Source organism: Oncorhynchus gorbuscha, linkage group LG02, assembly GCF_021184085.1.
Source record: "Oncorhynchus gorbuscha isolate QuinsamMale2020 ecotype Even-year linkage group LG02, OgorEven_v1.0, whole genome shotgun sequence".
Classification (NCBI taxonomy): Eukaryota; Metazoa; Chordata; class Actinopteri; order Salmoniformes; family Salmonidae; genus Oncorhynchus; species Oncorhynchus gorbuscha.
The window spans coordinates 37174873-37190879 of NC_060174.1; the positions used below are offsets into that span (position 1 = coordinate 37174873).

Consider the following 16007-nt stretch of genomic DNA (forward strand, 5'->3'; position numbering starts at 1 on the left):
CTGTTGGAGCTAGTCTGTTGGAGCTAGACTGTTGGAGCTAGTCTGTTGGAGCTGTTGGAGCTAGTCTGTTGGAGCTAGACTGTTGGAGCTAGTCTGTTGGAGCTAGTCTGTTGGAGCTAGACTGTTGGAGCTAGTCTGTTGGAGCTAGACTGTTGGAGCTAGTCTGTTGGAGCTAGTCTGTTGGAGCTAGACTGTTGGAGCTAGTCTGTTGGAGCTAGTCTGTTGGAGCTAGACTGTTGGAGCTAGTCTGTTGGAGCTGGAGCTAGTCTGTTGGAGCTAGACTGTTGGAGCTAGTCTGTTGGAGCTAGACTGTTGGAGCTAGTCTGTTGGAGCTAGACTGTTGGAGCTAGTCTGTTGGAGCTAGACTGTTGGAGCTAGTCTGTTGGAGCTAGACTGTTGGAGCTAGTCTGTTGGAGCTAGACTGTTGGAGCTAGTCTGTTGGAGCTAGTCTGTTGGAGCTAGACTGTTGGAGCTAGTCTGTTGGAGCTAGACTGTTGGAGCTAGTCTGTTGGAGCTAGTCTGTTGGAGCTAGACTGTTGGAGCTAGTCTGTTGGAGCTAGTCTGTTGGAGCTAGACTGTTGGAGCTAGGCTGTTGGAGCTAGTCTGTTGGAGCTAGACTGTTGGAGCTAGACTGTTGGAGCTCGTCTGTTGGAGCTAGACTGTTGGAGCTAGTCTGTTGGAGCTAGTCTGTTGGAGCTAGACTGTTGGAGCTAGTCTGTTGGAGCTAGTCTGTTGGAGCTAGACTGTTGGAGCTAGTCTGTTGGAGCTAGACTGTTGGAGCTGGAGTCTGTTGGAGCTAGTCTGTTGGAGCTAGACTGTTGGAGCTAGACTGTTGGAGCTAGACTGTTGGAGCTAGTCTATTGGAGCTAGACTGTTGGAGCTAGTCTTTTGGAGCTAGACTGTTGGAGCTAGACTGTTGGAGCTAGTCTGTTGGAGCTAGACTGTTGGAGCTAGACTGTTGGAGCTAGTCTGTTGGAGCTAGACTGTTGGAGCTAGTCTGTTGGAGCTAGTCTGTTGGAGCTAGTCTGTTGGAGCTAGACTGTTGGAGCTAGTCTGTTGGAGCTAGACTGTTGGAGCTAGTCTGTTGGAGCTAGACTGTTCGAGCTAGTCTGTTGGAGCTAGACTGTTGGAGCTAGTCTGTTGGAGCTAGACTGTTGGAGCTAGTCTGTTGGAGCTAGACTGTTGGAGCTAGTCTGTTGGAGCTAGTCTGTTGGAGCTAGACTGTTGGAGCTAGTCTGTTGGAGCTAGACTGTTGGAGCTAGTCTGTTGGAGCTAGTCTGTTGGAGCTAGACTGTTGGAGCTAGTCTGTTGGAGCTAGTCTGTTGGAGCTAGACTGTTGGAGCTAGTCTGTTGGAGCTAGTCTGTTGGAGCTAGACTGTTGGAGCTAGTCTGTTGGAGCTAGACTGTTGGAGCTAGTCTGTTGGAGCTAGACTGTTGGAGCTAGTCTGTTGGAGCTAGACTGTTGGAGCTAGTCTGTTGGAGCTAGACTGTTGGAGCTTGGAGCTAGTCTGTTGGAGCTAGTCTGTTGGAGCTAGTCTGTTGGAGCTAGTCTGTTGGAGCTAGACTGTTGGAGCTAGTCTGTTGGAGCTAGAGCTGTTGGAGCTAGTCTGTTGGAGCTAGACTGTTGGAGCTAGTCTGTTGGAGCTAGTCTGTTGGAGCTAGTCTGTTGGAGCTAGACTGTTGGAGCTAGTCTGTTGGAGCTAGACTGTTGGAGCTAGTCTGTTGGAGCTAGTCTGTTGGAGCTAGACTGTTGGAGCTAGTCTGTTGGAGCTAGACTGTTGGAGCTAGTCTGTTGGAGCTAGTCTGTTGGAGCTAGACTGTTGGAGCTAGTCTGTTGGAGCTAGTCTGTTGGAGCTAGACTGTTGGAGCTAGTCTGTTGGAGCTAGTCTGTTGGAGCTAGACTGTTGGAGCTAGACTGTTGGAGCTCATCTGTTGGAGCTGACTGTGGAGCTAGACTGTTGGAGCTAGTCTGTTGGAGCTAGACTGTTGGAGCTAGTCTGTTGGAGCTGTCTGTTGGAGCTAGACTGTTGGAGCTAGTCTGTTGGAGCTAGACTGTTGGAGCTAGTCTGTTGGAGCTAGTCTGTTGGAGCTAGACTGTTGGAGCTAGACTGTTGGAGCTAGTCTGTTGGAGCTAGTCTGTTGGAGCTAGACTGTTGGAGCTAGTCTGTTGGAGCTAGTCTGTTGGAGCTAGACTGTTGGAGCTAGTCTGTTGGAGCTAGTCTGTTGGAGCTAGTCTGTTGGAGCTAGACTGTTGGAGCTAGTCTGTTGGAGCTAGTCTGTTGGAGCTAGACTGATGGAGCTAGACACACAAGCATTTAGCTGCACCTGCGACAACATCTGCAAATATGTGTATGCAACCAATGAAATGTCATTTGATTTGAATAGTGGCACTGTAAGGGTGACGCTCCTAAAACCTTGTTTGTGTACGTGTGTGGGGACCAGGGTTATTTGAGCATTTTATGAAGTGTATTTCATCAGCCTTCACTCTCAATTACCCTGTTCTCTGTGGCACTTTCCCGCTCTCCCTTTCGTTTTTACTCTCTCTCGTTCTCTCCTCTTCAGCGTGATCGGTGACGGTCATCTTTGGTCACAGTCTGGTTGTGGTAGTGGCACTGTCAGGGGTCTTATTTCATGGTGTTCACACACACACACACGCACGCACGCACGCACACACACACACACACACACACACACACACACACACACACACACACACACACACACACACACACAGAGAGAGAGAAACACTCCTCGCAGAGTAAAGACGAGGGAATGGTTTTACATGCTCACCAGTTCGAGTGGGGAGCCTGCCGCATGATACAAATTGTTGACTCGTGTTGTGACTGAGTGATGGAGAGCAGAACCAATCAGAAATACTTTTGGCATTTGTGTCCTGCCACTCTAATCTCTAGTTCAGTATGTCATTCTGGGCAGAAGTTAGGGCTTGAAAAATAATGCATTCATGTGTTGGAACAGACAACATGTCTCCAAAGGATACTCATGGTTCATCATCATCGCTTGTAAAAGGTTCACCTTTTTATCATTTCAATCCCCAATGTTTGACTCTGCCTTCTGACATTCATCAAGATGCACGTTCAACAATAGTGGACTAATAGTAAAATACAATGTTCATGTGATTCGGGATGTTAGTTTGAAGTGACTCAGAAGTAACGTTGAATTTGAACTGTAGTATGAATGTTGATGTGTGATATGAGTTTATGTCAGAGAGAGGATTAAAGTTATGCTCCAGAATTTTATCATTTCAGCCAGTAGTTTTGAAAGTGATACTTGAGCCAAAGGTCCTCGTTTTTTGTGTACAGTGTCATGATGATACGTTCCGAATTTAATTTGCATACTATTTTACAAATTTGTACCCCTTTTTCGTGATATCATTTGGTAGTTACATTCTTGTTCCATCGCTGCAACTCCCGTACGGATACGGGAGAGGCGAAGGTTGAGAGCCATACTTCCCCCAAAACACAACCCTGCCAAGCCGCACTGCTTCTTGACACACTGCTTACTTAACCTGGAAGCCAGATGCACCAATGTGTTGAACTGGCGACCGTGTCAGCGTGCATGCGCCCGGGCCCACCACAGGAGTTGCTAAAACGCGATGGGACAAGGACATCCCGGCCGGCCAAACCCTCCCCTAACCCGGACGACACTGGGCAAATTGTGCACCGCCTCAAGGGTCTTCAGGTCGCGGCCGGCTCTGACATAGCCTGGGTATGAACCTGGGTCTGTAGTGATGCTGTGCCTTAGACCGCTGTGCCACTCGTGAGGCCCCAGAATGCATATTTAAGTGGTGATGCAATGCTCTGGGGTTATTGAGGTGCTTATCATCATGGTTCCTGTGGCTGTCTGCTAATTGGCAGGTTGATTTCCTAGTCCTTGATTACAGCTAGCTTGGGTGTATTCAGCTGAAGAAGGGAAATAGAGATGATGGTGTGTGTGTGTGTTTCAGTTCCCTGAAGGTCTACCATATTTCACTGTTGAGACATTTCTGAATAGAGTGAAGGCAAGTAATCGCTTAGTGCTATGTAATGGTTGTATGCCAAGCCAAAGGACAGGTAACGGCATAGAGGGAGTATGCCCAGGAGACTGACACAGTGAAGCAGGTTTAATCTGTGATCAGAGAGAGGGATCACAGCAGGTTTCCTCCAGGAGAGGGGGTCGATGCAGCTCCTCTATCCGATCAGAGTGAGCCCTGCCTTTGCCTGGAACTCTGGGACTCTGGTTCTATGCTGGATTCTCCATGCTGAGGTAGCAGATGTGTACTGGCACGCTAATGACGTGCTAGTGCAGTTTCCCAACGTATGGTCACCTGTCCTGAGATATAAGAAGTCAAGTGTCACTCACAAAGTGAGATTGGAGAATTCATCCTGGGTAGCACATTCTGTCATTCCAACATGTTAACATTCCAATAGGTTAACGTCCCATCATTCTAACATTCTTCAAACCAGCCACATGCTGCAACATGACTTTGCCGTAACCTAGCAACCATGGAAGGATGAGGGTTCAGTAGAACACAGCCAGAGTTCCAGCTGGTGTTCGTTTATGTGTGTGTCGATATATGTGTATGTCCAGCTCCTTAGTCTTCCTGTGTGTAATGAATGTGTATGCTAACATGTGTGTGTTGAGGTAATGGAAAAGCTTAGTGGAAATGAGCGCTTGACTCAGTCCTGCAGCGAAGATTAATATCAACCATACATTCGTCTCTAATTACCACGGCAAGGCACACTCATGCACGCAATTACACACGTACACACACCACACACACGAAAACACACACTGAGACACACACACACACCAAATGCCTGCCTTGACTAAGAACACACACAACTCACTGCCATGCAATTGAATCACAATTTGCTGAGTGATTGCCAGTGTTGGGTTTGCATCTGTTATTTTCAGGAAATAAAATGAAAAAGAGGTCTTCCGACCTCAATGGGACTTCCTGGTCAAAATAAAAATAAACATTAAATTGTGTCCACTTTATCCACAGGATACAAGAACTGACTGTGATTAGGGACTTACAACTTGCTCCACCCAACGTTCTGTGACATCTACTTCCTTTTAGCCACAGTGGAGACTCATCTGTATCTGTTAACCTGCAATGAACTGTACATATGCTGTAGTTAACTTTCTCTGTCTCTGTCTCTCCCCCTGTGTCAGTGTTGAGTATAGGAGAAGGAGGCTTCTGGGAGGGCACGGTCAAGGGGAGAACAGGCTGGTTCCCTGCCGACTGTGTGGAGGAGGTTCAGATGAGACAGTACGACCCTCGGCTAGGTAATGACTGGAGAACACACACAGACAGCTCTGTAAAACACACACACTCTCACTCTTCACAGTGTATATTTACTTTGGCTCGCTAGCCCTGTCCACGGTGCTGAACAGGCTGGTGAAACTACGGGTACTGTCCAAGGTGCTGATTCAGCCATGTATGCACAATATTATGTGTGCTGACCTCTAATGTGTATACTGACTGCCGGGACACGCACACCCCCACACGCATTCACACACACCAAAAACACACCTGAAGATGCTCATAATTACATGATGAATGAACCATCTGTCTCACTTAGCCAGGTAGCCTATCGGTTAGAGCAATGGGTCAAATACCTGAGCTGACAAGGTGAAAACATCTGTTGAACTGCCTTTGGATAAGGCACTTAACCCTGTTTTGCTCCTGGGGCGCCATACTACTATGGCTGACCCTGTAAAACAACACATTTTACTGCACCTATCGGTGTATGTGACAATAAACAAGGACAACAGAGCCCATGGAAAAAGAAAACATGCTGCATTCATTAATGTACTATCTATCTCTGCATGTTTAGATTGGTTTATGGGTAAACAGGTGGTGTGTTTATTGAACCATAAAGGTTCATGAACCTTCTCCATCACAGAGTGTGTGTTAAACAGGCTTTCTGAATCACACCGCAAGTCCCATTAGGAACCCACGGACGCAGCTCCTACCTACTGTGTAGAGCAGTGGGATGGGGAGAGGTATTCTGGAAAGGAGTCTGAGGATGTGGCTAGGGAGGGTTTTGTGGAAATGGGTGGATGAGGAATGTCTCTTGTCTTTCCCCTCAATACCACTTGAGGAATCGTGTCCCCTGATGGGAGGGGTGAGGAGATATGGAGAGGAAGGAGGGGAGGGAGTGAAATAGTGATGGAGAAGAATGAGGGAGGATTCACTAAAATACAGAGGAGAAGAGATGATGAAAAGGCAGCTCTCTGTCTCTCTTTTTTCTCCTCTCACTCCTGTGTTTCCTTATTCCCTCTCCTCTCTTGCTGCACCCCCCTTCTCTCTATTTGTCTCTTCCCCCTCCTCTCTCCATGTTTCCCTCCTCCCTCCATCCAGTTCTCCTTCTCATTCCTTCTCCTTCATGTCTTTCCACTGGGTATTGAAGTACATAAGCGTTATACTGTATGTTTTTCTTAGATTGTTGAATATTAACTCGACAAATGATTTTGGTGCAATAAATAAGTCCAGCTGAATACATAATGCTATGTAATTGTTGAAACTCAACAGTTGGTGATACACAGTTGTTTTGAAGGAGTTATATGTATCCTAGATGTTTCAATAGTGATGAAATAATAGGTAACATACTAGAGGACACACAAACTCAGAGACGTAGACACAAGCACACACACACACACACTCAGACAAACACCTCCACACACATATACCCTTGTCCACCTGAAGGTAAGCATTGAGGCTTCACTGACAGTCATGGCAGTATATCTCAGCTCAGTGAAGCAGGAAAGACAGCCCTGTCTACAATGATCTAAACCAAACAACACTGCTCTCTGTGTGTGTGTGTGTGTGTGTGTGTGTGTGTGTGTGTGTGTGTGTGTGTGTGTGTGTGTGTGTGTGTGTGTGTGTGTGTGTGTGTGTGTGTGTGTGTGTGTGTGTGTGTGTGCGTGCGTGCGTGCGTGCGTGCGTGCGTGCGTGCGTGCGTGCGTGCGTGCGTGCGTGCGTGCGTGCGTGCGTGCGTGCGTGCGTGCGTGCGTGTGTGTGTGTGTGGTTGTGTGTGTGTGTGGTTGTTTATTGACTCTCCTACAAATCAGTGTGTTTGAGAAAACTGACTATGTTGCAGGCTCCCCTAACTACAAGATATCAGATTCTCACTGCAGAATTAGACGTTTTTCCACGTTTCTCCAAACGGCAAATTTAGAAGTTGCAAAAGCGTGTGTCTATAACTGGGATTGAACACGTGATCCTCCAAAACGGAGCTCGCAGATTATGCGCATCCACAACACCCATCCGCAACACCCATCCGCAACACCCATCCGCAACACCCATCCACAACACCCATCCACAACACCCATCCACAACACCCATCCACAACACCCATCCGCCACACCCATCCACAACACCCATCCACAACACCCATCCACAACACCCATCCACAACACCCATCCGCCACACCCATCCACAACACCCATCCCCATACCCATCCAAAAAACCCATCCGCCACACCCATCCACAACACCCATCCCCATACCCATCCACAACACCCATCCGCCACACCCATCTGACACACCCATCCACAACACCCATCCGCCACACCCATCCACAACACCCATCCGACACACCCATCCACAACACCCATCCACAACACCCATCCACAACACCCATCCGCCACACCCATCCACAACACCCATCCGCCGCACCCATCCACAACACCCATCCCCCATACCCATCCGACACACCCATCCGCCACACCCATCCACAACACCCATCCCCAACACCCATCCGCAACACCCATCCGCCACACCCATCCACAACACCCATCCGCCACACCCATCCACAACACCCATCCACAACACCCATCCGCCACACCCATCCACAACACCCATCCGCCACACCCATCGGCCACACCCATCCACAACACCCATCCGCCACACCCATCCACAACACCCATCCACAACACCCATCCGCCACACCCATCCACAACACCCATCCGCCACACCCATCCACAACACCCATCCCCATACCCATCCACAACACCCATCCGCCACACCCATCCACAACACCCATCCGCCACACCCATCCACAACACCCATCCCCATACCCATCCACAACACCCATCCGCCACACCCATCCACAACACCCATCCACAACACCCATCCACAACACCCATCCCCATACCCATCCACAACACCCATCCGCCACACCCACCCACAACACCCATCCACAACACCCATCCGCCACACCCATCCACAACACCCATCCGCCACACCCATCCACAACACCCATCCCCATACCCATCCAAAACACCCATCCGCCACACCCATCCACAACACCCATCCGCCACATCCATCCGCCACATCCATCCACAACACCCATCCGCCACACCCATCCCCACACCCATCCACAACACCCATCCGCTACATCCATCCACAACACCTATCCGCCACACCCATCCACAACACCGATCCACAACACCCATCCGCCACACCCATCCACAACACCCATCCCCATACCCATCCAAAAAACCCATCCGCCACACCCATCCACAACACCCATCCCCATACCCATCCACAACACCCATCTGCCACACCCATCTGACACACCCATCCACAACACCTATCCACAACACCCATCCGCCACACCCATCCACAACACCCATCCACAACACCCATCCACAACACCCATCCGCCACACCCATCCACAACACCCATCCGCCACACCCATCCACAACACCCATCCGCCACACCCATCCGCAACACCCATCCGCCACACCCATCCGCCACACCCATCCACAACACCCATCCGCCACACCCATCCACAACACCCATCCACAACACCCATCCACAACACCCATCCGCCACACCCATCCACAACACCCATCCGCCACACCCATCCACAACACCCATCCGCCACACCCATCCACAACACCCATCCGCCACACCCATCCACAACACCCATCCGCCACACCCATCCACAACACCCATCCGCCACACCCATCCACAACACCCTAGCAAAACCCAAGCCAGCTTGATGGTAATAGCGCTCAGCGTTGCCCCTAGTGGCAACATCCTTTGGTTAGGCACACAGTTCCTGCATGAGCTCCAGACATTTTAGGCATGTTAGGCTCCCAGAAACAAATCTATGGTTAAGTTAATGCATTCATTCCGTCTGGGTTAAAAGAAGAGCTACGGTTTGGGATATAGAAAAAACTCTAGGCTTAACTTCAGGCATTAATTCCAATTGGTTAACAATTTAGACATGAATTACAATTGGTTAAATTGAGGATTAAGGTTTGGGACAGGGTTAAAACAGAAAAACAAGTTTAACATCACATTTCTACTTGAATCTGGAGTGATCTCTCTGCTCCTATACATCAACCCTGTGTCGTGACTCACTGTGCTCTTCCCCTCTCACCCTCTCCCTCTCCGTGTCTCTTTCTCTCTACCCCTCCCATTTGGTTTGGCGGTAAGGTTCTGGTCCGTGTCAGAGAGAGAGAGAGAGGGAGAGAGATGGATATGGGTAGAGTTAAGGTCAGGGTCAGGCCATCAGTGAATCTCAGTTATTTATTATGACTATCTCTGTCTGTCTCTGTCTGTCTCTGTCTCTCTGTCTCTCTCTCTCTGTCTGTCTGTCTGTCTGTCTGTCTGTCTGTCTGTCTGTCTGTCTGTCTGTCTGTCTGTCTGTCTGTCTGTCTGTCTGTCTGTCTGTCTGTCTGTCTCTCTCTCTCTCTCTCTCTCTCTCTCTCTCTCTCTCTCTCTCTCTCTGTCTCTCTGTCTCTCTGTCTCTCTGTCTCTTTCTCTCTCTCTCTCTCTCTCTCTCTCTCTCTCTCTCTCTCTCTCTCTCTCTCTCTCTCTCTCTCTCTCTCTCTCTCTCTCTCTCTCTTTCACTCACACACACACACACACACGCCAAGGGGACAACAATGGAGATGACACTTTATATGTCACTGCAGGTAGGAGAGAAAGAGGGAGAGTACAGAGGGGGATTCAGGACAGAGGGATTCAGGACAGAGGGATTCAGGACAGAGGGATGAAGGGAAGGAAAATATAAGGAGGGAGGGAGAGACTGATAAAGAGAGAGAGAGAGAGAAAGAAAAGGATATTGATTGATTCAATTCATTAACACAACATTGAGTGATGAGTGGTGAAATGCTGCTGGCTGTGAGTGTATTGGTGTATGCATTTGTTTGCTTTTGCATTTGGGGGTGTGCATGCCATGCGTGACTGTGGATGCTATGGTGATATCACAGTTTTTTAAACTGAGGGCACTTTTCACATATGAAATTCGATACCCTGGTTCGGTTTCCTGGAGCCTTTGTGAGAATTCTACAGAATATGTTTTGCTTTCACAAGACCTGAACATGACAATTTCGGAGTGTGATTAGCAAGATGCACATTCCATATGATGTTAGCGAGATTCCATTTGGAAAAAAGTTCCAAGCGACTCGCGCCGCCGCGTCACTATACCTGGTACTCTGGTCCTGGATCTTGGAACCGCTACTCACGCAGGTCCAGGATTAGTATCAGCCAGGATTCGTTTGAATTTCACATGTGCTTTATAGCGCGGATCAGGGCACCAACCGCTCCAGGATCCAGGGGGATATGTAAAATCGCCCTAAGTTGTGTTACTGGTAGTTTTAGCTACTATGTAACATTAGCAGCAAGGCTTGAGGTTTCTTAATGGTTTTGTATGTATTCACTCTCATCTCTTTCCCCCTCCCCTTGCCTCCAAACTTCCCTCCCTCCCCTCCCACCCTCCCTCCCCAGTGCTGAGTAGTTGAATGACTCACCAGTCAGATAAAGACTGCTCTATTTTTAGCCTGCCCATTAAAAAGTTTGGGAGTCTCTTCTTCATCTGCACCCTCTCTATCTATCCCTCCTTTTCTCCCTCTCTTTCTCACACCCTCTCTACTCTCCTGGAATGCTAATCACAGGACCTCTGCAGCAGGAGTGAAAAGGAAGTCACGGCTGAAAGAGAAAGGGAAAGGGAAAGGGAGAAAAGAGGAGAGAGCAGGCAGAAGAAAGACAGGGGGAGCTGTGGACATTGAGAGAAGTGAGGGGCAGATAGAGATCAGATTTGTTTTGGAGTTTTAGCAGACACACATACACAGATCTAACTAGCTCAGGCTGCATTTGATCCCAGAGCTCTGAGATGAGGCAGTAATAATCACATTCAAACAGAAGCTCTACACTCTTTGAAAAATAGGTGCTATCTAGACTAGATTCTAGAGAACCCTTTGAAGAACCCTTTTTGATTCCGGGCGGAACCCTTTTGGTTCCATGTAGAACCTTTTTGGGTTCCATGTAGAACTCTTTCCACAGAGGGCTTTACATAGAAGACAAAAGTGTTCCACCTGGAACGACAAAAGAACCCTTTTGGAACTTTTTTTCTAAGAGTGTAAAGTGCTGTGTTAGGAAGGTCATTCACACATGATAATCAGTCCAGGTTATCACACCTCTAACAGCAATGACCTACCTGTTGGGAGGAAATGATGACAGACAAGAAGAAGTGAGATACAGACAGTGTCTCATGGAGGCAATATGCTAATTCTATATGCACACACACACTTTTTTAACATTTTACCTTTATTTAACCAGGCAAGTCAGTTAAGAACACATTCTTATTTTCAATGACGGCCTAGGAACAGTGGGCTAACTGCCTGTTCAGGGGCAGATGACAGATTCGTACCTTGTCAGCTCGGGGGTTTGAACTCACAACCTTCCGGTTACTAGTCCAACGCTCTAACCACTAGGCTACCCTGCCGCCCCCACTTTCGCTCTCTCTCTGTAACAGTGTTACCTGAAAGCCAGCAGCGTCAGCAGAGATATTAGCATAGGAAACTAATCCATTTTATTAGAGAGATAGAGGAGAGAGAAGAGAGAGGATGAGAAGGGAGGGACCACTAGCAGGAGGACATGTCTTTAGCATTAGTGTTTTAGCTGAGTCAGTATTATTGAATTCAGTTGAGGTCATCCCCCCCCCCCCCTCTAGCCTTCAGACACCTGAAGGGATTGGCTTGTTTCCTATATGGGTGTGTGCCCGTGTGTGCCCGTACATTGGTGTGTGTGTGTCAGAGTGATGGCCACTGTCTCCATTCCATCAGAAATCAGTCAAGTGTGCAGAGCCAAGACATACAGTATCTACACATGAGAGAGAGAGAGAGAGAGAGAGAGAGAGAGAGAGAGAGAGAGAGAGAGAGAGAGAGAGAGAGAGAGAGAGAGAGAGAGAGAGAGAGAGAGAGAGAGAGAGAGAGAGAGAGAGAGAGAGAGAGAGAGAGAGAGAGAGAGAGAGAGAGAGAGAGAGAGAGAGAGAGAGAGAGAGGGAGAGAGAGAGAGAGAGAGAGAGAGAGAGAGAGAGAGAGAGAGAGAGAGAGAGAGAGAGAGAGAGAGAGAGAGAGAGAGAGAGAGAGAGAGAGAGAGAGAGAGGTTTGATTCATTGTCCACATAGTCTATCAGGCCACACTGTGGAGCACAGACAAATCACTTATGACAAGGAGCACAAGCACATAGAGTGACACACACACATATCAACACACTGTTTGTCTTTCTCTACTTAAACAATCTCTTTTCATGAAAAACTCACCTCCCCTTAAAAAAATGTAAAACAAAAATATATCCTGTACTGCATACATTTACCATACTCACCAACCCTGAGGCGCGCAGAGACCATCCCATTAAACAATAGTAAAGAGTCTGTCATCCCCCCACCTTTGACCCTGTTCCTCCTTGTTAGCCAAATAGCCAACTTTGCCTGAGCAAACAGAAAGTTCAACGAAACACATTTGGTTTTCTCCTTGCTCGAATACCTGTATCCATTATGAACATCCCAACAGTAAAAACCACCCCCAACCTCTCACACAGACATTCCAACAGAGACATTAAAGGCATTAACCTGGTGCACACAGAAAACATATGAATCACAGTTTCTTTCATTTGACAGAAAAGACACCCCTGCCTGATTCCCGGTTCAACCCGTGTCAACCAGCTGTTAGTGGCCAGGGCTCCATATAGAACCCTCCACTGGAGGTCCCCTGACCTCTTTGGTGTTGGGGGTTTATAGAGCCCCCTCCATCTAAAACACACCATACCCTCCTCAACACATCCCCTGCCAGTGATGTGCCTTCACTCATGTTAGGCTCCTAATGTTCCTCACCTTAACGCTGAGGTTGTAGAGGGCTTTACCTCCCACCCCCCATACTCCCCCAGGCTCCTAATGTTCTTCACCTTAACGCTGAGGTTGTAGAGGGCTTTACCTCCCACCCCCCCATACTCCCCCAGGCTCCTAATGTTCCTCACCTTAACGCTGAGGTTGTAGAGGGTTTTACCTCCCACCCCCCATACTCCCCAGGCTCCTAATGTTCCTCACCTTAACGCTGAGGTTGTAGAGGGCTTTACCTCCCACCCCCATACTCTCCCAGGCTCCTAATGTTCCTCACCTTAACGCTGAGGTTGTAGGGGGCTTTACCTCCCACCGCCCCATACTCCCCCAGGCTCCTAATGTTCCTCACCTTAACGCTGAGATTGTAGAGGGCTTTACCTCCCACCCCGCCAACTCCCCCAGGCTCTCCCCCAGGCTCCTAATGTTCATCACCTTAACGCTGAGGTTGTAGAGGGCTTTACCTCCCACCCCCCATACTCCCCCAGGCTCCTAATGTTCCTCACCTTAACGCTGAGGTTGTAGAGGGCTTTACCTCCCACCCCCCCATACTCCCCCAGGCTCGGAGTGTTAAAATCTAACAAGTCCTCCATTCCCTCTTGCCAGTCTCCAGTCTCTGCCGTCACCTGCAGTGTCGGAAACATTGGTGGCCCCTCTCCCTTTGGCCACTCAAACATCCCCCTTACCGGCTCAGACAGTGCCTCCTGGACCTCCTCCAGGAACCTCTCCAGCAGCCTAAGAGAGGTTATTCCTGTTTGTTGTGCCAAGACTTACGGGGTTTTCCACCCCTCCTCTCCAAGCAGTCTCAGGTCACCCAGCCTTTGTAAACCACCTGCCATCAGTTGCCTCTGCAGGGTGGCCGACTGAACCGATCTCAAAGGGATGGCTGGGTTGTGGAAGATGGGCTCCTCCCACACCCACAGCCCAGGCTCCACACCTCCTTCTCTTATGGGCCTTAGCAGCTGCCAGGCCCTCAGCATTGCAGAGTAAAAATCTGAGAGACCTGCTGTACTCAGCCTCTCCAGCTTCATGAGGAACAGCTGCCGGTCCAACCCTAATCCGCCAGCAGCGGATTAGACCTAGCCTCGGCTACACCACCATCTCTAGCCTGACTAGACCCAGCCTCGGCTACCCCACCATCTCAAGCATGACTAGACCCAGCCTCCGCTACACCACCATATCTAGCCTGACTAGACCCAGGCTCCGCTACACCACCATCCATAGCCTGACTAGACCCAGCCTCAGCTACCCTACCATCTCTAGCCTGACTAGACCCAGCCTCAGCTACCCCACCATCTCTAGCCTGACTAGACCCAGCCTCAGCTACCCCACCACCTCTAGCCTGACTATACCCAGCGTCAGCTACCCCACCATCTCTAGCCTGACTAGACCCAGCCTCAGCTACCCCACCATCTCTAGCCTGACTAGACCCAGCCTCCGCTACACCACCATCCATAGCATGACTAGACCCAGCCTCAGCTACCCCACCATCTCTAGCCTGACTAGACCCTGCCTCCGCTACACCACCAACCATAGCATGACTAGGCCCAAAATCATCTACCCCACCCTCCATAGCATAACTAGGACCAGCCTCAGCTATCCCACCATCTCTAGCCTGACTAAACCCAGCCTCAGCTACACCACCATCTCTAGCCTGACTCGACCCAGCCTCAGCTATCCCACCATCTCTAGCCTGACTAAACCCAGCCTCAGCTATCCCACCATCTATAGCCAGACCAGACCCAGCCTCAGCTATCCCACCATCTCTAGCCTGACTAGACCCAGCTTCCGCTACACCACCATTCATAGCCTGACTAGAACCAGTCTCAGCTACGCCACCATCTCTAGCCTGACTAGAACCAGTCTCAGCTACGCCACCATCTCTAGCCTGACTAGACCCAGCTTCCGCTACACCACCATTCATAGCCTGACTAGACCCAGCCTCAGCTACCTCACCATCTCTAGCCTGACTAGACCCAGCCTCCGCTACACCACCATCCATAGCCTGACTAGACCAAGCCTCAGCTACCCCACCATGTCTAGCCTGACTAGACCCAGCCTCCGCTACACCACCATCCATAGCCTGACTAGACCAAGCCTCAGCTACCCCACCATGTCTAGCCTGACTAGACCCAGCCTCCGCTACACCACCATCTCTAGCCTGACTAGACCCAACCTCAGCTAGCCCACCATCTCTAGCCTGACTAGACCCAGCCTCCGCTACACCACCATCTCTAGCCTGACTAGACCCAACCTCAGCTAGCCCACCATCTCTAGCCTGACTAGACCCAGCCTCCGCTACACCACCATCCATAGCATGACTAGACCCAGCCTCAGCTACCCCACCATCTCTAGCCTGACTAGACCCAGCCTCCGTTACACCACCATCCATAGCATGACTAGACCCAGCGTCAGCTACCCCACCATCTCTAGCCTGACTAGACCCTGCCTCCGCTACACCACCAACCATAGCATGACTAGGCCCAAAATCATCTACACCACCCTCCATAGCATAACTAGGACCAGCCTCAGCTACCTCACCATCTCTTGCCTGACTAGACCCAGTCTCCGCTACACCACCATCCATAGCCTGACTAGACCCAGTCTCAGCTACCCCACCATATCTAGCCTGACTAGACCCAGCCTCCGCTACACCACCATCCATAGCCTGACTAGACCCAGTCTCAGCTACCCCACCATCTCTAGCCTGACTAGACCCAGCCTCCGCTACACCACCATCCATAGCCTGACTAGACCCAGTCTCAGCTACCCCACCATCTCTAGCATGACTAGGCCCAGCCTCATCTACACCACCTTCCCTGGCATGACTAGGCCCAGCCTCATCTACACCACCTTCCCTGGCATGACT

The 16007-nt window shown here is 49.9% G+C and overlaps 1 protein-coding gene across 1 annotated transcript in view; it reads left to right on the top strand.

The window, feature by feature from the left end:
- The window catches only part of LOC123990122 (SH3 and multiple ankyrin repeat domains protein 3-like), a 134930-nt gene extending 129457 nt beyond the window's left edge, over positions 1-5473 (top strand). Inside the window, exons 11-12 of the mRNA XM_046290752.1 lie at positions 5176-5289; positions 5376-5473. Of these exons, the coding sequence (XP_046146708.1) occupies positions 5176-5289; positions 5376-5473 (212 nt within the window). The remainder of the gene's footprint in view (positions 1-5175; positions 5290-5375) is intronic.
- Positions 5474-16007: the final 10534 nt, after the last annotated feature.